Source organism: Phyllobates terribilis, unplaced genomic scaffold (genome assembly GCF_046119375.1).
Source record: "Phyllobates terribilis strain yellow unplaced genomic scaffold, ASM4611937v1 Scaffold_3__8_contigs__length_932513732, whole genome shotgun sequence".
Taxonomy (NCBI): Eukaryota; Metazoa; Chordata; class Amphibia; order Anura; family Dendrobatidae; genus Phyllobates; species Phyllobates terribilis.
The window spans coordinates 684944339-684967324 of NW_027362763.1; the positions used below are offsets into that span (position 1 = coordinate 684944339).

The 22986-nt window shown below is 43.0% G+C and overlaps 1 protein-coding gene across 1 annotated transcript in view; it reads left to right on the top strand.

The window, feature by feature from the left end:
- The window catches only part of CNIH3 (cornichon family AMPA receptor auxiliary protein 3), a 130079-nt gene extending 112397 nt beyond the window's left edge, over positions 1–17682 (top strand). Inside the window, exons 4-6 of the mRNA XM_073671865.1 lie at positions 12712–12824; positions 13946–14089; positions 16971–17682. Of these exons, the coding sequence (XP_073527966.1) occupies positions 12712–12824; positions 13946–14089; positions 16971–16998 (285 nt within the window). The 3' untranslated portion in view covers positions 16999–17682. The remainder of the gene's footprint in view (positions 1–12711; positions 12825–13945; positions 14090–16970) is intronic.
- The last annotated feature ends 5304 nt before the right edge of the window (positions 17683–22986 follow it).

Genomic DNA, 22986 nt, shown 5'->3' on the forward strand with positions numbered 1-22986 from the left:
ATCATGACACTCCTATGACTCTATCTGGACATGGAATTACACTGTTTATTTTATTTCTATAGCACTTAATTTGTGTCACAGCCTAAATAAATGATCTTATCACTGTGTGATGCTATTTATCTGGACATGGTATGATATTATTTATTGAAATGTTATGCAACACTATGTATCTGGTCTTTGACCTCTTTTCTCTTGGCACTGTATGCCAGTATTTATCTTATCACCGTTTGACACTACCTGGGCATGGTAATTGTTGTTGTGACCTGTTTACAAAAATGCTTCAGTCCAGGAGTACTGAGTTGTACTAGGGGGGAATGTGGTACCCTGCTACCACAGGTACCACAGGACCCAAAAGGGTGCATGGATGGACTTCTCCACAAGAGGCCCTCACTACAAACAGACACCTCCACCCTTCCACCTCAGACCACCAGAGGGAGCCCTGTTAGGGATATATATATGGAGGGTGGAGTTAGGCAGTGAGTTTTTTGTCAGAGAGCAGTCTGAGAGCAGCACATGAGCTGCTGTGTGTGTTGAGGGCCCCGAGTGTGGCCGAGGCAAGGAGAGAGGAGAGAGGAGTTGAGGGGGCAGAGGAGCATCACAGGCTCACCCCAAGACACAATCCGGACACCGGGTCCGCGCCTACAGGGTTCTCTACACCCAGTAGGGACAACCGGCATACCAGGAGGCTTCCAGACCCCTGGTCATCCTGAAGCTACCATCAATAACAGGACTAGGAACCATGAAGGCCCCGGCGTCCAGGGATAGTGGTTGCCAAAGAAAAGTCCTACTACCAAGCGGTCAGGTGAGAAAGCAACACAACATAGAAGCTAGGCCTAGTTCCAGGCTGGCTAGAAGCTTAGAGAGAGGAAGACACGGATCAGGAGGCCTTATACCCGCTCACTGGGGAGAGTCCTGAAGTGCACCCTTCCTAGGAAGTACCCTGGACAGTACCTGCCGTTACACCAGTAAAGGTACTGAAGCGAATCCCCTGCGTGCGTGTCCGTCATTCCCCCTGACCCGACCGGGCCATCTCTCACCTGCATCCCTTTCATCAACCCTGCCCCGGGGGGCCGCTCCACCTGTGGGGAGCAGAAACATCCCAGCTGCCATCCCATCATCCCCCGGAGGTCTGCAGCAGCTCTGGTACTCATTACCAGAAACCACAGGTGGCGTCACGAGACAAACTGTTAACAAAAACCCCTTTTAAAGAGTGACCCAGAGGACGGGCCCGGGAGCCGACTGCCGTGATATCCTACAAAGAAGGTAAAGGTCCGGGTACCGTGTCTCCCCCATATATCCCCCTGGGCGAGTCAGTGTGACACTATTTATTTGTATGCTATTGGATAAATTTATCTGGGCTTTGTTTGGCATGTTTTTTCTTAGCACTATATGGCATATTTATCAGGATATTATATGGTATTATTTGAAGGCTCTGCATCACAATTTATCTGGGCCTGATATTGAACTCAATTTATCTGGGCTTTGTGTGATACCATATGACACTTTCTGGGCATAATATGGTATTCTTTATTTAAATGTTATGGGACTTAATTTATGTTTGATTTGTTTGAAACTATTTATCTTGGCACTGCACGAGATTATCTGGAAATGCTATTATAGTATTTGTTTAAATGCTGTGAAACACAATTTATTTAGGCCCTGCATAGTGTTATTTACCTGGACTCAGCATGATGCTATTTGAATGCCATTATTTATCTGGGCTTTGTTTGACACACCTTAAAATGGCATTGTATGACATTATTTATCTGGACATGGTATGACACTATTTATTTGAATGCTATAAGACTTAATTTATCTGGGTTTTGTTTAACATCATATATCTTGGCACTGATGACACTATTTATTTTGGCACTATATGACACTATTTATCTTGGCACTATATGACACTATTTATCTTGGCACTATATGACACTATTTATTTTGACACTGCATGACACCATTTATCTTAACACTATATGACAGTATTTATCTTGGCACTATATTAGACTATTTATCTTGTCACTGTATGACACCAACTATTTTGGCACTAGATGACACTATTTATCTTGGCACTGTATACCACCATTTATCTTGGCACTGTATGACACTATTTATGTTGCCATTGTATGACATTATTTATCTTGTCACTGTATGACACCATTTATCTTTGGACTAGATGACACTATATAGCTTGGCCTTGTATGACACCATTTAACTTGACACTGTATGACACTATTAATTTTGGTGTTGTGTGACACCATTTATCTTGGCACTATATGACACTATTTTTTCTAGCACTGTATGACATTATTTATCTTGTGACTGTATGATACCATTTATTTTGACACTATATAAACCAAATATCTTGGCACTATATGACACTATTTATCTTGGCACTATATAACAATATTTATCTTGGCACTGTATGACACCATTTAGCTTGGCACTATTGCACTATATGACACCTTTATCTAGGCAGTATGTGACACTGTTTATCTTGACACTGTATGACACCATTTATCTCTGCACTGTATGTAACTATTTATCTTGGCACTCTATGACACCATTTATCTTGGTACTATATGGCACTATTTATCTGTATGACACCATTTATCTTGGCACTATATGACACTATTTATCTTGGCTCTGTTTGACACCCTTTATCTTGGCACTGTATGACACTATTTATGTTGGCACTATACAGTGGTGGCCAAAAGTATTGGCACCCCTGCAATTCTGTCAGATAATACTCAGTTTCTTCCTGAAAATGATTGCAATCACAAATTCTTTGATATTATTATCTTCATTTAATTTGCTTGCAAGGAAAAAACACAAAAGAGAATGAAGCAAAAATCAAATCATTGATCATTTCACACAAAACTCCAAAAATGGGCCAGACAAAAGTATTGGCACCCTCAGCCTAATACTTGGTTGGACAACCTTTAGCCAAAATAACTGCGAACAACCGCTTCCGGTAACCATCAATGAGTTTCTTACAATGCTCTGCTGGAATTGTAGACCATTCTTCTTTGGCAAACTGCTCCAGGTCCCTGATATTTGAAGGGTGCCTTCTCCAAACTGCCATTTTGAGAGGTGTTCTATGGGATTTAGGTCTGGACTCATTGCTGGCCACCTTAGAAGTCTCCAGTGCTTTCTCTCAAACCATTTTATAGTGCTTTTGGAAGTGTGTTTTGGGTCATTGTCCTGCTGGAAGACCCATGACCTCTGAGGGAGACCCAGCTTTCTCACACTGGGCCCTACATTATGCTGCAAAATTTGTTGGTAGTCTTCAGACTTCATAATGCCATGCACACGGTCAAGCAGTCCAGTGCCAGAGGCAGCAAAGCAACCCCAAAACAACAGGGAACCTCCGCCATGTTTGACTGTAGGGACCGTGTTCTTTTCTTTGAATGCCTCTTTTTTTTCCTGTACACTCTATGTTGATGCTTTTTCCCAAAAAGCTCTACTTTTGTCTCATCTGACCAGAGAACATTCTTCCAAAAGGTTTTAGGCTTTCTCAGGTAAGTTTTGGCAAACTCCAGCCTGGCTTTTTTATGTCTCGGGGTAAGAAGTGGGGTCTTCCTGGGTATCCTACCATACAGTCCCTTTTCATTCAGACGCCGACGGATAGTACGGGTTGACACTGTTGTACCCTCGGACTGCAGTGCAGCTTGAACTTGTTTGGATGTTAGTCGAGGTTCTTTATCCACCATCCGCACAATCTTGCGTTGAAATCTCTCGTCAATTTTTCTTTTCCATCCACATCTAGGGAGGTTAGCCACAGTGCCATAGGCTTTAAACTTCTTGATGACACTGCGCACGGAAGACACAGGAACATTCAGGTCTTTGGAGATGGACTTGTAGCCTTGAGATTGCTCATGCTTCCTCACAATTTGGTTTCTCAAGTCCTCAGACAGTTCTTTGGTCTTCTTTCTTTTCTCCATGCTCAATGTGGTACACACAAGGACACAGGACAGAGGCTGTGTCAACTTTAATCCATGTTAACTAGCTGCAAGTGTGATTTAGTTATTGCCAACACCTGTTAGGTGCCACAGGTAAGTTACAGGTGCTGTTAATTACACGAATTAGAGAAGCATCACATGATTTTTCAAACAGTGCCAATACTTTTGTCCACCCGGTTTTTCAGGTTTGGTGTGGAATTGTATCCAATTTGGCTTTAGGACAATTCTTTTTGTGTTTTTTTCATAGAAGACAAATTAAGGGTATGTGCACACGATGCAGAAATGCTCAGGATTTTTTCCTGAGCGTTTCTGCATCTCTCTGGCAGGAAAAAACGCATGCGGATTGTACATGCGGTTTCCTGCCAGGGACATGCGGAAATGAAGCGGTCTTCACTTTCATTTCCGCATGCGGGTTGTGATTTTAGCATCACTTGGAAAGTGCTTGTCAACTTTACACTATATAAATCCATGCAACCGGCATGGATTTATATAGTGTGTGAATGTCAAAAAATAAAAAATAAATCTATACTTTACCCTCTGATGGCCCCCGGTGTCCTGCTTCATCGGTCCCGGCTGCCGGCAGTGAAGACTTTAGGACCTTCTGACGTCAGCGTCACGTGACCCGGTCACATGACTCTGACGTCAGCGAAGGTCCTTCATTCAACCGCGAAGTGCCCGGGAAGCCAGCAGGACGCAGCGCGGGCCGTCAGAAGGTGAGAATATATATATTTTTTATTTTATTCTTTTTTTTTTAATGGTACCTGGGTCTGGATGAGAGTCCTCTCATCCACACCCGGGTACCATCCGCACATTAGACCGCATGAAAAGCGCATCAACATATACAGTGATGCGGATTCCATGCGGTCTAATGCAAGTCAATGGCGGCAAAAGAGCAGCGTTTCCGCAAAATTAATTGACATGCTGCGGATTTTTGACCGCAGCGTTTACGCTGCGGAAAAATCCGCATCATGGGCACAGCTCATGCGGATTTCAATTGGGGAACATTGCTGCCCTTCTACCATGCGTTTTTCATGCGTTTCCGCAACTGCAAAAACGCCGCGGAAACGCATGAAAAACGCATCGTGTGAACTCAGCCTTAATGAAGAGAATAATACCAAAGAATTTGTGATTGCAATCATTTTCAGGAAGAAACTGAGTATTATCTGACAGAATTGCAGGGGTGCCAATACTTTTGGCCACCACTGTATGACACCATTTATCTTGGCACTGTATACCACCATTTATCTTGGCAGTGTATGACACCATTTATCTTGGCACTATATGACACTATATATCTTGCCCCTGTATGACACCATTCATATTGACACTATATGACACGATTAATCTTGGTGTTGTGTGACACCATTTATCTTGGCACTATATGACACTATTTATGCTAGCACTCTATGACAAAAAAAGACAACCACATGGAGGTGAAAAAAGAAAATTCAAGAAAAAAAATTTTCTTGAATTTTCTTTCTTTTTTCACCTCCATGTGGTTGTCGTTTGATGCCACATTTCTTGTATTTTGAATATATTTAATAAAGAATTGTGTTTATACGTATGATTTGCAGGTGGTTATTGGATATTAGTATCCAAGTATAGGTTATCTCAACCATTTACAGTTTTTCTGGAATGTCCCATGGGTTCTTGGGGTCCTTGATCTCCTCAATGACATGTTCATGATTTCCTTTGATTCCTTCCATCTTGTAGTTGGTCATCATCTTCCTCTTCTTTTTTTTTTTTTTTTACCATCGGCCATATCAGCTGGAATATTCAGCTTAATTTGGACAGAATTCACAAGTTTATTTTGTGCCCTCCGTGTTGGAGTCAATATTTCTCTTGGTTCCTTTCATAGAACACACACAGTTTGTAAGTGATATAAAATTTGATGTCCCTTTGAAACCCCCATTTATTGCACTTTACCACCCATAAGGGCATCACGCATATTGTTAATATTCTATTTAAAGTGCAGACAGTAATTCATTCTGCCTAGCCGGAGGTACATGTTTTATTCATGGACATATTTTTGTGAAGCTCTTGTGATGTAAATCCTCCATCTCTGGCTGCCCCCAAGATGTGTCACAACTTTTGACAAACCCCATAAATATTTCATGAGCTCTGTAGGATGAGCAGGTTTGTGCCAGGTAGGTAATCCTGTATAGATTGTAGGTGGTGGGGTGCGTGGTGTAGAGATGCACGAATGCGATTTACAGTCTGCAATGATATTAACCTGTTCCCTACCAGCGTGTGGATATGATAATACAAGATTTAGAGCTACCTACCGTAGGTATAGATTACACCCATTCCTTTAAGGATGGGGGAAAGAGGGGTCTTCCAAGTACAGATATGGATGGCTTATACTGAACTGCATAATGTACTTTTATATAAAGTGGTTAAGTGGTTAATAACAGCATTTCTGGTTATATCCTTAGTGGTCTGGAAACTATTAAGGGTTAATATGTGGTATCTCCAGTGTGCATTGGTGGGCGTCCGTGGTGCTCAGGGATGGTTATTGCTCACCAAAGATGGAGAAACCTCTTTTCACACCAGTAGTGCTGTCTGTACAGTGGCGTAACTAGGTCCAATGGGTCCCGGTGCAACTAAGTACCCACCAGCGTGTTGGTCAGATGTATGAGTCCTTGATCCTATAAATACATGCGTGTTTGCCCTCGCCCTTATGTAATAGTGTCCCTGATCCTGGCCCCTTCTTGTAAAAATGTCCCTTTTCTGTAATAATATGCCCCATCATGGTCGTCTTCCTTAAAAAATGTCCCCCATCCTAGGCCCCTTCCAGTAATAATGTCCCCCATCCTGGCCCCTTCCAGTAATAATGTCCCCCATCCTGGGCCTCTTCCTGGTATAATGTCCTCCACCCTGGGCCCCTTCCTTGTATGTCCCCCATCCTGGCCTCTTCCTACTATAAGGTCCCCCATCCTGGCCCCTTCCAGTAATAATGTCCCCCATCCTGGCCCCTTCCAGTAATAATGTCCCCCATCCTGGCCCCTTCCAGTAATAATGTCCCCTATCCTGGCCCCTTCTAGTAATAATGTCCTCCATCCTGGGCCCCTTCCTTGTATGTCCCCCATCCTGGCCTCTTCCTACTATAAGGTCCCCCATCCTGGCCCCTTCCAGTAATAATGTCCCCCATCCTGGCCCCTTCTAGTAATAATGTCCTCCATCCTGGGCTTCTTCCTGGTATAATGTCCCCCATCCTGGGCCCCTTACTGGTATGTCCCCTATCCTGGCCCCTTCCAGTAATAATGTCCCCCATCCTGGGCCTCTTCCTGGTATATCCCTCTTAATGGTATAATGTACCTCATCCTGGGCCTCTTCCTGGTATAATGTCCCTCATCCTGGGCCCCTTTTTGGTATGTCCCCCACCCTGGACCCCTTCCTGGTATAATGTCCCTCATCCTGGGCCCCTTTCTGGTATATCCTCCATCCTAGGCCCCTTTCTGGTATGTCCCCCATCCTAGGCCCCTTCCTGGTATAATGTCTCCCATCCTGGGCCCCTTTTTGGTATGTCCCCCATCCTGGACCCCTTCCTGGTATAATATCCCTCATCCTGGGCCCCTTTCTGGTATGTCCCCCATCCTAGGCCCCTTCCTGGTATAATGTCTCCCATCCTGGGCCCCTTTCTGGTATGTCCCCCATCCTGGGCCCCTTCCTGGTATAATGTCCCCCATCCTAGGCCCCTTCCTGGTATAATGTCTCCCATCCTGGGCCCCTTTCTGGTATGTACCCCATCCTGGGCCCCTTCCTGGTATAATGCCCCCCATCCTGGGCCCCTTCCTGGTATAATGTCTCCCATCCTGGGCTCCTTTCTGGTATGTCCCCCATCCTGGGCCCCTTTCTAGTATGTCCCCCATCATGGGCCCCTTCCTGGTATAATGTCTCCCATCCTAGGCTCCTTTCTGGTATGTCCCCCATCCTGGGCCCCTTTCTAGTATGTCCCCTATCATGGGCCCCTTCCTGGTTTAATGTCCCCCATCCTGGGCCCCTTTCTAGTATGTCCCCCACCCTGGGCCCCTTTCTGGTATGTCCCCCATCCTGGGCCTCTTCCTGGTATAATGTCTCCATCCTGGGCCCATTTCTGGTGTGTCCTCCATCCTGGACCCCTTCCTGGTATAATATCACCCATCCTGGGTTCCTTCCTCATAAAATGTTCCCTGTTCTGCCGCTATTAGAAAACAAAGATCCCTCTTACCTTCTTCCACTCTCACAACGTGCTGCGTCCTCTTCAATAGCCAATGCAGAAGTCGGCAACAGACTTCGGTGTGCCAGCCATGGATGGCACATGACAGTGACCTCATGCATTGATCGTGATGGGCACTCCGATGTATCCTGTTGGTGTCTGATTGGCCAGTGGCTTGTATTGCAGTGCAGGGAACCTGCGTGTCTCTGAGCCGCAAAACATTTCAGCTGAAGGTGCTTCAAGACCCAACTGTTCTGTATTGTTAAAAACTTCTCAGAAGTCTGAATGACATAACAAAAAGTCTTAGAGTCTGTGCAGAGGTCTCCGTGCAAAGAGGGAGGAGGAGCTGATTTTCTCTCATTACTTCTTACGAATGGTGCAATCCTGATTTTTGTCTTGAGGTTTTCTAATAGAGGTATCATCCTACCAGTGATGGTAACGAGAGGTCTGCTGACCCTGCCCCCCATGTTGCACCTCTTCTGAGGGTCTTTTTTCTTCCTAAATAGACATATTGTCTTCTTCTTGGGTCGTGGTCTTTCTTCTTACCCCCTTCCCATACTGTGTATATTACTTAATTACGTAACTTTAGTACATAGCCATGTTCTCAGTGCATTAGGCCTTTTTCCAAGTTTCCCATCGGGTGCGGGAGTCGTCATACTGCGAGATCTTAAAGGTCACGATTTACACAGCTAATTGCTAAAGCAACTAGAAAACAGAGTAAGGAAAGGTCACGCTTTGTCGGCTTTTATTGTGCATTTATCTGATCATTAAAGCTTCATATTAAATGCTTGAACAAATGTTAAATATTTTACATCCAGTGTGTCCTGCAGCGAGATTTCTAGGTCTCATATCCAAGGACTAGAAATATTGTTTGCATTAATTACTCTCTTATGTACAAAAACTGGTTTCCAACCTGTGGCTCTCCAGGAACTACAACTCCCACCATGCCCTGGGAGGTGCCTACAAAAGAAATCCTAAGTACCTGTATCCAATGATCTAATGCCAGTAAATGTAAAAATCTGTTATCTCATTGAGGTGCAATCATGTCTCCCTGTCTCCTGCTCAGTCCACAAACCATTAGTATGATGGTGGTATTATTGAGTACTATATGGCGGCACTGACATATTACAGTATATTATTTTTGCAGAATATGGCGGTTCTATTCTAGGTGATGCTCTACTGTTACCACAACTAATCATTTGTAAAATCCGCAATATCAATAATCCCCTGATAGTAGCGTCAATGGGAAATCAATAGTTACAGCTTCCGGTAGAACTAATCATCAAGCACAATGTTTTTTTTATGACATTTCCAGCAAAGAATTTCTAAAAATTGACGATCACTTTAAATCAGTCCAAAACTGTACAATGCCTTTACGGCCAACAATGCCCTTCTTTTAAAAGGATATGGACACCTTTTACTTACAGTACAGACCAAAACTTTGGACACACCTTCTCATTTAAAGATTTTTCTGTATTTTCATGACTATGAAAATTGTACATTCACACTGAAGGCATCAAAACTATGAATTAACACATGTGGAATTATATACTAAACAAAAAAGTGTGAAACAACTGAAAATATGTCTTATATTCTAGGTTCTTCAAAGTAGCCACCTTTTGCTTTGATGACTGCTTTGCACACTGTTGGCATTCTCTTGATGAGCTTCAAGAGGTAGTCACCGGAAATGGTCTTCCAACAATCTTGAAGGAGTTCCCAGAGATGCTTAGCACTTGTTGGCCCTTTTGCCTTCACTCTGCGGTCCAGCTCACCCCAAACCATCTCGATTGGGTTCAGGTCTGGAGACTGTGGAGGCCAGGTCATCTGGCGTAGCACCCCATCACTCTCCCGCTTGGTCAAATAGCTCTTACACAGCCTGGAAGTGTGTTTGGGGTCATTGTCCTGTTGAAAAATAAATGATGGTCCAACTAAACGCAAACCGGATGGAATAGCATGCCGCTGCAAGATGCTGTGGTAGCCATGCTGGTTCAGTATGCCTTCAATTTTGAATAAATCCCCAACAGTGTCACCAGCAAAGCACCCCCACACCATCACACCTCCTCCATGCTTCTCGGTGGGAAGCAGGCATGTAGAGTCCATCTGTTCACCTTTTCTGCGTCGCACAAAGACACGGTGGTTGGAACCAAAGATCTCAAATTTGGACTCATCAGACCAAAGCACAGATTTCCACTGGTCTAATGTCCATTCCTTGTGTTCTTTAGCCCAAACAAGTCTCTTCTGCTTGTTGCCTGTCCTTAGCAGTGGTTTCCTAGCAGCTATTTTACCATGAAGGCCTGCTGCACAAAGTCTCCTCTTAACAGTTGTTGTAGAGATGTGTCTGCTGCTAGAACTCTGTGTGGCATTGACCTGGTCTCTAATCTGAGCTGCTGTTAACCTGTGATTTCTGAGGCTGGTGACTCGGATAAACTTATCCTCAGAAGCAGAGGTGACTCTTGGTCTTCCTTTCCTGGGGCGGTCCTCATGTGAGCCAGTTTCTTTGTAGCGCTTGATGGTTTTTGCAACTGCACTTGGGGACACTTTCAAAGTTTGCCCAATTTTTCGGAATGACTGACCTTCATTTCTTAAAGTAATGATAGCCACTCGTTTTTCTTTACTTAGCTGCTTTTTTCTTGCCATAATACAAATTCTAACAGTCTATTCAGTAGGACTATCAGCTGTGTATCCACTAGACTTCTGCACAACAAAAGTGATGGTCCCAACCCCATTTATAAGGCAAGAAATCCTACTTATTAAACCTAACAGGGCACACCTGTGAAGTGAAAACCATTTCCGGTGACTACCTTTTGAAGCTCATCAAGAGAATGCCAAGAGTGTGCAAAGCAGTCATCAAAGCAAAAGGTGGATACTTTGAAGAACCTAGAATATAAGACATATTTTCAGTTGTTTCACAATTTTTTGTTAAGTATATAATTCCACATGTGTTAATTCATAGTTTTGATGCCTTCAGTGTGAATGTACAATTTTCATAGTCAAGAAAATACAGAAAAATCTTTAAATGAGAAGGTGTGTCCAAACTTTTGGTCTGTACTGTACATGCATGTATTTTGGACTGAAAATCATTTTTATAGGCTGTTTGTTTTCCCTTCACATTGCTGGCTGAAGAATGAGTTACCTGAGAACCCATCAGTGAGCTCGTTCTGAAGGAAGAGTTTGTAACTCTTTTATTTTGGAGTTCATGTGGATAGATAATGACATACACATATGCTCAATACATGTCAGTTTGTTACGATACTGGTGTAGTTCTGCTGGAAACCAGTGGCCGAAGGAGCATGAGCAGAACAGCAAGCGGTAGTAGAAGTTTTTGTACTTAGCAAAAGGAGTTGTAGGAAACAAAATGTAGATAGGTGAGAACAATCTAGGTAAGAATGTTCAGGAGCTGAAACTGGAAACTAGGCTAACATCTAGACACAATATTCAAGCAATGAGTGAGAGATCCATGCAGTTTTAAGTAGGCCTAAACAGGAATCAAGATGGATCCCACAGGTTCAAAATCTGTCATCTTAGTAAAGAGCAATTGAAGAACACAACAGCAGCCTCCAGTGGTAAGGAGTGGGACTGCAGCACAATTATTAAGGTGAACAATAGTAGCCACTAGTGGTCAAACTGTAGAAGGACAACTGGAATTCTGACACAGTTTTTGCTTGACATGGAAATACCTCTTGAAATATTGTTTACAGTGGGCGCAGTGTTGCCACCCATAGACCTATTCGCCCCATAGAGATGTCATGTGGTAGTTAGTCCACCGGCAATGAGGTATTGCTTCAAGATATAGGCAGCCTCTTGATAAGCCAAACTTGTTTAGCTTTTGGTGAGCGCTGCGTAAAAAGCAAAAATTGTGCACAATTTTATGACTTTTGGGGATCATTTTACTCTGGTGTACTGCAGATTGCATCTCATACAAATTTTTTTTCCATTAAACAGTAAAAAAAGTCCAAAACTAGGAAGACACTGATGCCGTTGTTCACTTTTTTCATGGACCCATTTACTTGATTGGCCATTTTTTAACCCATTTTTGCACAAAAAGAAAAGGTCACCTGAATACGCGCCTATACAATAATGGATACATGCTCTAGCCATGAAAAAGGTGGAAAGAACATGTACATGACAAACCGACTGAATGAGGATTAAAAAGTAGGGATTGTCCTAAGCACGGAGCTCCTCTAATGGATGAGATATTGGAGCACCAAGGAGCTATAGGTGTATTGATGATGGACAATTCTGGCATGTCCCAAAGTTATTCCATTTTTGTCTGTTTGATGGGACCCCAGAACTTTGACGACAATCTGCAAAACAAGACCCAGCCTTCTAAACTGACCACAATTTGTACCCAACCTTCAAAACTGGCCACATAGGGCGGGCCATGGACATGACTCACCTCAACCTCTACTGACTTTGGTGGACAGTTTGCCCTGGGCTCTACTTGATATATGGGGTCTGAGAGGTGTGACCCTTTACCTATCAGAAAATATGGAAATAACAATTGTTGTAATCATTTTTTCGTTTCCTTAAATTTTCTGTAATTTCTTCCAGCTGGTGCTCCCGGAATATTCCATTCACAGCCTGTTCTGCATAATGTTTCTATGTGCCGAAGAATGGTTAACACTTGGGCTGAACTCCCCATTGCTCTTCTACCATATCTGGAGGTAATTATTCTTATGTGACTTTACTCTCTCTGCATGTTCAGAAGGCAATAATACAATATATAGAAGACGAGGAGGAGGGAGATGAAGCTGCAGTATCTTTTCCTCCTGTACACTGGGAGAGGTGAGAAGAGGCAGCAGTAGCAGACGTCTGATTGGCACACAGGATAGGACCGCCCATGAGGATCGGCATGAAGATGCTACTCACTAGTAGAATAAAAACAACCAGTCTTTGCTGTCCTAGTTGTACTCAGGGCTGTGGAGTCAGTAAGCCAGACCTCCGACTCCGACTCCTCAATTTCCATGACTCCGACTCCACAGCCCATCTCAGGGTACAGCTCACTAAATGCTTCATATCATATTTCTTCACAGTCTATGAAGAGGGGAGGAGGGAGGGAGCATGTTTGTGCTTAATCATATTCCAGAAAAACACACACACACATATACATAAAAATATATATGTCCTCATCGATCCTGTTGCTGTATTTCCGAATTTGAGATGTTAGAAAACAGTTTTTCCTATTATATTCTATGTATAGTGTATGTAAGTCATCAGAGCAGCTAATTTCTCCAAACATGAGCTAAGAGGAAAAACAAACTAAAACATCAAGCATACAGAGACAACATATACTGGACTATTGATTTATGCACAGTTTATTGAAAGTTTGGATATGCTTTAAGAAGTACTTACCTTAATCCTGCTTTACTGTTCACTCCAGCAGTTCTGAGATGAGTGTAGGCATTCCTTCCCTGTGTGTTTGTTTTTTTCCCCTTATCTGTAGAGGAGGAGCTTCACTAGTTATCGTTTACATAAACTGCAGCACAGATTCATCTCAGCTAAAAGTCTAGACCGTTAGATCAGGAATAGGACAGACATTTATAGGACATTTCATAACTTTCTCAAATTCTTATGAAAAAATATTCCCCACAAACTGCATTGAACTACTGTACCCAATTTCTTATATATTTTTGGAGTCAAAGTCGGAACATTTTATACTGACTCCGACTCCACCAAAATGGACACCGACTCCGATTCCACGACTCCGACTCCACAGCCCTGGTTGTACTGATTATAACTGCAGTCTATGCAATGTTCTTTACTTGTCATTTTTATCTGTCACCAGGTATTTCCACTGCCCGGCAGACAGCTCAGAGTTGGCGTATGACCCGCCGGTAGTGATGAACGCCAGCACCTTGAGTTATTGCCAGAAAGAAGCATGGTGCAAACTAGCGTTCTATCTCCTCTCCTTCTTCTATTATTTATACTGGTAAATGCAAATTTCTTTTAAATATATAACGTAAATTTGGGATATTTTTTTCCATCATTTACACAAATAGGACAAAATTTACGTCATGAGCTGAGTCCACATTATTCCAGACGTGTTATTCACCCAGGACCTGACTGTATCAGCAGTAACCAGAACTAACCCTGATCGCTGTTGTTTAACCATAAAAATGCCTCTATCAATCTCGGCATTTAAATGGTGCAGTCCTTCCACCGCCTGTCGGCTCTGCCACAACGTATTCGTGGAATCTGATGGTTTGTCATGGCGTTAAAGAGCCTACCAAAGTCGTGAGTCGCCACCATATGAGCTTCATAGGAGATCAGTAATTTTGCAGGTTTAAGTCTCCAAAGGGGACTAATAAAGCAAAAATTTATAAAAAATAATGTATTAAAAAAATCGTAAAAAAATATAAAAGTTTAAATCTCCCTTTTTCAATTAAAAATAATACAAAAAAATTAACATGTTTGGTATCGTTGTGTTTGTAAAAGTTTGATAAATGAAAATAAAAAATGAATTAACCTGCATGGCAAAAAATCAATAAATAACTAAACAGAATTGCCGTTTTTCGGCCTATGCACTTCCACAAAGAAAATGAGAAGAGATTAAAATACCATATTTACCCCAAAATGGTATCAATAAAAAAAAATCAATTTGCCATGTAAAAAATCAAGCTCTCACATGATTCCATCGATGGAAAAATATATATGTTACAGGTCTCAGAAAACGGCTACACAAACCAATATATACATTTTTGTTTTTGTTTTTTTTGCAAAGCCCAGATTTTTTTTAGCCTTTAAAATGTTAAAAAAAACCTTAAAAGTTTCGTATCAATCACCGTAATTATACTGGATTGGAGAATCATGTTGCTAGAGCATTTCCACTGAACAGTGAAAGTTGTAGAAGTAAAATCAAGAAAAATGTCAGAAAAGTTACTTGAAAGGTCAGGTATACCTTAAGCGCAAAAGGAAAAAATATGGACAATATATACATGATAGTATACTCAAGATACAAAAGATATCAAAAGATAGATAGAGGACATACAAATAATTTATCAGTAAGATATAGAAAAATAAACAAGCATAATTATATATACATAACAATAGCATACGTGAAAATAATAAAATATATTTTATTAGAGAAATTTGCTTCTTTCTCTTTCTAGACCGATGATTCATTCTCAATATTTTCGGGTCCTATCAGTGAATATAGATTTTCCCATTACTAACATAAGAGATGACTTTTTTGTCTCATAAAGTTCTATGGAGAACTTGCAGCAGAATGTCTATGTCTGCCTTTAAATCATTTCTTCTCCTCCCCTCTCCATAGAATTTTAAAAGCACCAACTGTCATCTCTTATCTCAGTCATGGGGAAATCTGTCTACTGGTATAGTTAATTAGACATCATGAAAATCAACAAGTTTGCAATTGACTTGCTTTTTCTATCTGCTGAGGTTCTCCTGATATGAAAGCTTTTATGTTACATAGTGTACAAGATCAACCACCAGAGCCTCACCTCAGCTACATTCCAAGCTGAGGTGTTAACTCTTGAGATACCAGTCGGCTTTTTCCAGCCCATTGATTCCTATAAAGCAGTGAGACAGCTGCTCACATCCCACTTCCTCTCAGCTCCTGACAGAGCTGCTGTTATTAGTATACAGTAGTGAGACAGCTGTTCTCTTCCCCCTCCCTTTCAGCTCCTGAAGGAGCCCTCTCCATAGAATTTTGTATAGCCCTCTCCACCTGTCATCTCTTATCTCAGTAATAGAAACATTTGTCTTCATTGAATTCTTATTTTACAGATTTTACCCATGAATTGAGAGTGAAAGATCAATCCAGTAGGAGAAAGAAGCAGACACCTATGATAAGAAATCTTACAAAACTGCTTATTTTCATGTGTACTATTGATTTGTGAAATAAAAATGAACACAACATTTACTCCTTAGCTTTCTGCACACATGTATAGACTTATTTTTCTGCACACAATAACAGTAGAATTAAATTTCTGCACATCTAGTAGAATTAACTTTTCACACAAGAGTAGACTTAAGGTGTATTCTCATGAAATAGGTATAGTTATTTAGATGGAATGAAAATAAGCTAGTTTACAATTGACTTGCTTTTTGTATCTGCTGTAGTTCTCCTGATATAAGAGCTTTTATCACATATAGTGTACAGCTTGTTACCAAGGAGATTGACCACTAGAGCCTGGCTGAGTGTGTGCAGTAGCTACATTCTAGGCTGAGGAGTTAACTCTTGAGATACCAGTCGGCTGTCTCCAGGCCATTGATTCCTATAGAGCAGTGAGACAGCTGCTCACATCCCCCTTCCTCTCAGATCCTGACAGAGCTGCTGTTATTAGTACTACATAATCAGAAGCCCCTATTCCCACCTGTTGGCAGTTTCCTGAGCAAAAGTGGGGGGAGTACAATTTACATAATACTTTTTTTTTTTTTTTACCTTTAAAAGGATATTTACAAGAAAATCTGAAGAAGAAAATCCACATTGTTTATCACAGTAAAAGGCAAATCTATACCAAAGTCCACACAATTCAGCGCAGATTTTCCTGATTTGCTGTGAAAACTCCCCACGCTAAATCCAATACATATAGATTTACCTGTAGCGTATGCGTACACTAAGGGTTTTTTAGGAGTTTTTGGAACAGAAACTGAGCAGAAACCCGTCAAATCCTCCTCAAAACTCTTAAATACCAGGAGTTTTTGTTCAGTTTCTGCTTCAAAAACGCAAAAAAAAATCATTGTGCACATACCCCAAGTTTGTTCATGTATAATATATTAATACTGTTATATCATTTGATGGATCCCTTCCTGTGGCACAACTAACCACATCTTCTCTGTTTCTCCAGTATGATATACACTTTAATGAGTTCCTAAAAGAGGAAGATTTGGAAAATATTAAGAACTCGCCTGATTTAGAGATTATCGCAGGACTCTGGTGGATCAGATACGGTGGCCCAGGACATCTTGGGAAAGTCGTATCTATATGCTTAGCCACCGGCCAGAGATCTGACCATGCCGGCGGTAAAGACGTTGAGGATCTTCGATCGATTATAAACTTCGGGATCAAGTTATTGTACAACAGGAAAGCAAGTTCCTCGGAAATGTGGTCTACAAGACGGCAGCCATTGTTGGAGTCTCTTCTCTCTTGCAATAATATACTTCATATTTTTTTTATATATTGATGTCGTGGTGTTATAGTCGACATCGGAGACTATGCTAATGGGGATTTATTTATTCTCATCATCTTGCTCCATATTTTAAGCTACAGTCATTACGCGGAGATTCCTAATGGACTGGTCATTTCTTCTAAAAAGCTCCGCCTCTGCCGTTCCTACGGATTATTTTTTTGTATTTTTCAGCCTTGCGTGCATTCTTCAACCCATTTGATATGGAATTATAATTTATTATGGGTCGCAAATTTGTGTTTTGTGGCAATCCACAGACACACAGAGGAGAGGATGAAGTCCTGGTATTTATATAGTGGTCTAGATTTATGTAAATAGAATGTCATTTCATACACAGCGATTATGTTCCAATATACTCTGTGTTTCAATTCTATGCCATTTTCAAGATCTTTGCTACCTGTCAGTAAAGTAAGATATAGAATTGTGCACACCCAGAGGTTCAAAACATGCAGAGACCATGTTAAAATGACATATCCTCTTAAAGGGTTTTTCTTCCTCTTGTCCCTCTTCCCCTATCCCTCTTCCCCTTTCCCTTCTCCCTCTTTCCCCTTCTCCCTCTTTCCCCTTCTCCCTCTTTCCCCTTCTCCCTCTTTCCCCTTCTCCCTCTTTCCCCTTCTCCCTCGTTCCCCTTCTCCCTTGTTCCCCTTCTCCCTCGTTCCCCTTCTCCCTATTTCCCCTTCTCCCTCTTTTCCTTCTCTTTTCCTTCTCCCTCTTTCCCTTCTCCCTCTTTTCCTTGTTTTTCTTTTCCCTCTTCCCCTTCCTGTTCTTCTTCTTTTCCCTCTTCCCCTTCTTCTTCTTTTCCCTCTTCCCCTTCCTGTTCTTATTTTCCCTCTTCCCCTTCCTGTTCTTCTTCTTTTGCCTCTTCCCCTCCTGTTCTTCTTCTTTTCCCTCTTCCCCTTCCTGTTCTTCTTCTTTTCCCTCTTCCCCTTCCTGTTCTTCTTTTCCCTCTTCCACTTCCTGTTCTTCTTTTCCCTCTTCCACTTCCTGTTCTTCTTCTTTTCCCTCTTCCACTTCCTGTTCTTCTTCTTCTCCCTCTTCTCCTTCTTCTTCTCCCTCTTCCCCTTCCTCAGAATCATTTTGCAATTGATTTTAACTAAAAATGTTGCACTATTTACATTCTACAACTTCAAATGTTGCATTGTCTTTTGACCGCTGCTGAATGAGTTAACTGAGAATCTGTCAGGGAGCTCATTCAGACAGTCCAATGTGAACTTACTTATGTCTTTTCTTTAGCTCTTCTGAGCTGATTTATGACCACAGAACACATCAAAGTTGAATGTGCAGCAAAACAAAGAGCCTATAAAAGCGAAATGGTGCAACATTTGTAATGAAACTGAATTGCATAAATGATTTTTAGCCCCAAATACATGCATTTAAGTAAAAATAAAATGTCCCCAGATGTGGACATCCTCTTACTGATTTTCCACCCTATCTGTGCTCCAGATTCGCTCAGTCCCATATTTCTCCCTATCGTCGATACCATATGACACCTTCCTTGATTGCAGTGGACAATCATTGCCCACCGTGGTATTTAATATTTGGCAGGTGACATAATGTAACTTATCTACTAGCGGTGCAGGGATCATACGGGCTCCCCTGACTGTTGTCCGTTTTGGTAAATATTTGCATTTTGGGGCACATTTTCTTCAGACCTCTGTATTGTGCAGTTCCTCTTTTGTTCTTCCTGGAAAAGTATGAATAAATTGATAACAGACTGTTAGAATTTCCCTTGCTAATGTTGACTGCACACTCTGAGAGTGAAGTCAGACGGCCGTATAAATCGTACTGAGATCAGACCCCAATGCGTGGACTCTCCACGGATCTCCCGACCCGAGCGTGACAGCTGCATAAAAATACATGAAGATGTCACCTTCGGGTCAGGAGAGCCACCGACCAGGCCATGCATTGCAGTCCAATTTTTACGGCCGTCTGACTGTGCCCTGACACCGTCTCGTTAGTCCTATTGTATAATAATTTAATAACATATTTCCAGGAGGAATAATGGGAACAGTACAATTATAGAAGAAAAAAAGTAATTTGGAAAAACAAAAATTGTCATGGACTGTTTTCTTAAGTTTGTATTATTTGCAGCTTTTTATTTGTTGATTTTTTTTTTCAGAAACTGGATAACACCTTAATATTTTGAGGCGAATAACCTGTCACTATCATGTCCAATTTCTGCAAAATGTAAGCCATGCCCTCATTCTGGGTAAGCCATGCACCGTATGTAGAGGGGTTTGTTTTGCTTTGGCTTTAGGGCTGAAAATAGAGGTGTCAGGCTCACTAGGTGAGGTGGATCCTCTAAGCCCAAGATCCGGGTGGATACATGAGCCACGGGCATTGGTCCTGCAGGCGGGTGTTGAACATGGGAAGCAGATAACAGAGTTACTGGAAGCTGCAGGCAGACAGGAGACATCTGGGAGACCATGGACAGGCAGCTGGGATGCTGGAAACTGTAGGCAGGAGATGTCCAGGAGACCACAGACAGGCCGCTGAGATGCTGGAAAGCGCAAGTATTCAGGAGACGTCCAGAAGACCATGGACAGGCAGCTGGGATGCTGGAAACCGGAGGCAGGCAAGAGACGTCCAGGAGACCATGGACAAGCAGCTGGGATGCTGGAAACCGTAGGCAGGCAATAGATGTTCAGGAGACCACAGACAGGCAGCTGGGCTGCTGGAAACCGTAGGCAGGCAAGAGACTTCCAGGAGACCATGGACAGGCAGCTGGGATGCTGGAAACCATAGGCAGGCAGGAGACGTCCAGGAGACCATGGACAGGCAGCTGGGATGCCGTAGACCGTAGGCAGGCAGGAGACATCCAGGAGACCACAGACAGGCAGCTGGGCTGCTGGAAACTGTAGGCAGGCATGAGACATCTGTGGGGGTCGTGATGACATTCCACTCGTCCTCCAGTCACTCCAAATTAAGGCTATGAGCATGGGTCAACCATTCAAAGAATGAGTCAGACAACAAGCTGGTTCAAACTCAGAGCACGCTCAGAAGACTACTACAGACAACATTCTCAGCAATGTTCTGTGTTTATTCCTACATACACAAAACTAAATACACTACATAATGGGGAGGGAAAAGGGGTTGTCCGGAGCGGGGTAAGCCATGAAAGTCCAGTGTCTGGCCACTCCTGATTGGTCCACATCTCCTTATCTCAGTCTCTGGGCAGATATTGCAGCCGTCAGCTTATAATCTTGTTTCGTTTCTCTGAAATAAGTCTTGGCAACACTGCAACTGTCTTAGTTTAAGTTTCGATTTGAGTACTACGTAGCAAGGAAAGCTTATTGTTATAAGACACAAAATGGTGGTTAGTACATTAGCAAAAAAGCGTATAAAAGTTACAAAAGTATAAAAGTTACAAATATATATATTCTCTTTTACCCCGACATTCCCCCCTAAACACTAAGCTTTCCTTTGCTTCGGGGCCTTTGAGACTGTCCATGTGTGGGGAGAGGGGAGGTGGATTTCTTCACCCAATCATCTTAGAAGCTGCCCCCTTATGGGACGCCCCCGAACAATTGAGCCCTACCCTAAATGACACATGGAGTTCTCCCAACTGTCCCTAAACTAAATCTCTCAATTGAACTTTGTCATGGGGGGTCTGGTCAGGCTTGTTCAAAGGAGTGTATTTCTCCATATCTTCTCTTGATTCAGAAAGGTCCCGGAGGTTGGGACAGCATTGGTTATATTTTTCCTGTATAAGGGGACTATGCAGCACAGGACCACCAGGCCCAATACTAGTAGACCTCCCATTACTAGACAAACTTGTTGGAGGAATCCCTTGAGCCCTCCCAACCAACCTGAGAAGAAGGAGGTATCTACCCCTGTGTGGTAGCTGTCCACCCTGGGACAGACAGTAAGCATATGGAAAGGATATAGAAGAAGGTAGTCATCTTTTATAGACTCGCTTTGTCTCTCTTGCAGTGGGAGGCGTGAATCCAGGTGCTCTTGCCCTCAAGCTTCAGAGCCGTCGGGGTGGTGAGAAGCACAATGTACGGTCCCTCGAACTGCGGCTGGAGGCAGTCTTTCCGGACAAACTTCTTCACATACACTAGATCGCCTGGGATGAAATCATGTACTGCATCACCTGTAGATTCTGGGAGAGAAGCAGATACTGGAGAGCGGGTGTTAGTCAATTCTCTAGACAAGGCAATCACAAATTTTACCACTCTATCATGTGTTTCAGACAACTCTTGGGGCCTAATCTCTCCTATCTTGGGTGGGGTCCCAAACAAAATTTTATAGGGAGTCAGCCCATGTTTGGCCTGAGGAGTGTGTGTGATATGATACAATACTATGGGGAGTAGGTCGGGCCAGGGGAGGGGATGATCTTAGGTCATTTTCAAGAGCTGGGTCTTGAGTGTGGAATTCATTCTCTCCACTTTGCCTGAACTGGCAGGATGGTATGGAGTGTGGAGGCCCAAATCTGTTCCCAACATGTTCCAGAGTTCTTCGTAGATATTTGCTGTGAAAGCTGGTCCTTGGTCCGATTCTATGACTTGGGGAACTCCAAATCTGCAGGCAATTTCGGTGATCAGTTTCTTGGCTGTGACTTTAGCAGTCATGTTGACAACCGGGTAGGCCTCGGGCCAGGCTGAGAACATATCCACGGCTACCAAAACGTACTCCTATTTTCCTGCTTTAGGCATTTGGATATGGTCGACTTGTATTCTCTGCCAAGGGTAGTCTGGTTTAGCCAGGTGTTGGAGAGGGACCCGTGCCGTACACGTTGGGTTGCAGGTAGCGCAGACAGAGCAGGATTTTGAGTATGCAGTCACAGTGGAAGTCACAGTGCAAAGTACAGTTTCTTGATACATGCCAAAGCTTGATTCTTTCCTCTGTGTGTAGGCCCGTGAGCCCATGCTGCCACAGCTGAGTACATGCGTCTAGGCAAGCAAGGCTTCCCATCCACTTGGTAAAGAGTCGAGTTGACCTTTGAATCTTTGCGACTTGCCAGCACGGCTCCTGCCGCTTTCCATTGCTTGACTTCTTCAGTGGGGGGTCTTCCTTTGTTCCTCACACAATTTTTCTTCAGGCATCCTGACCCCCCTGGATTCCACTCGTGTCTCCGCTGGACTTGTATGGTCTTCCGCCGGCTGTTCTTTGGCTCTTGCTCTAGTGAGCGCCAACAGCTACGGTTTGCAGGGTCTCCCCCATCTCTTCTTCCTTTTCCTGCCACTTTGATGACACATTCTCCACTGCTGCAGTCTTGGCTGCTTGGTCAGCTAGGTGGTTGCCCCTGGCTTCTCTGGATTCTAGTCTTCCATGAGCCTTGACCTTGATAACAGCAACCTGAATGGGTAGTTCCAGGGCCTTCATTAGGGCCTTAATCCATGAGACATGTTTCACTGGTGTACCTGCAGCTGTGATGAATCCTCTAGACTTCCACAAGAGTCCAGAATCATTGCAAATTCCATGTCCATACCTGGAATCGGTATATATATATATATTCGCCTTTGTTCCTGCTGCCAGGTGGCAGGCCTCTGTGAGAGCCACAAGTTCAGCTTCTTGTGCAGACATGTATGGTGGTAGAGCTTCAGCCTTGAGGACTGTTAGGTCCGTTGTGACAGCATATCCCGTGTGGAACTTCCCTTGAGGGTCTGCGAGCGGATGTGCCACCATATTCTCTGGAGCAGAAGTCTCTTCCTGCAAAATTTTTATACATTCA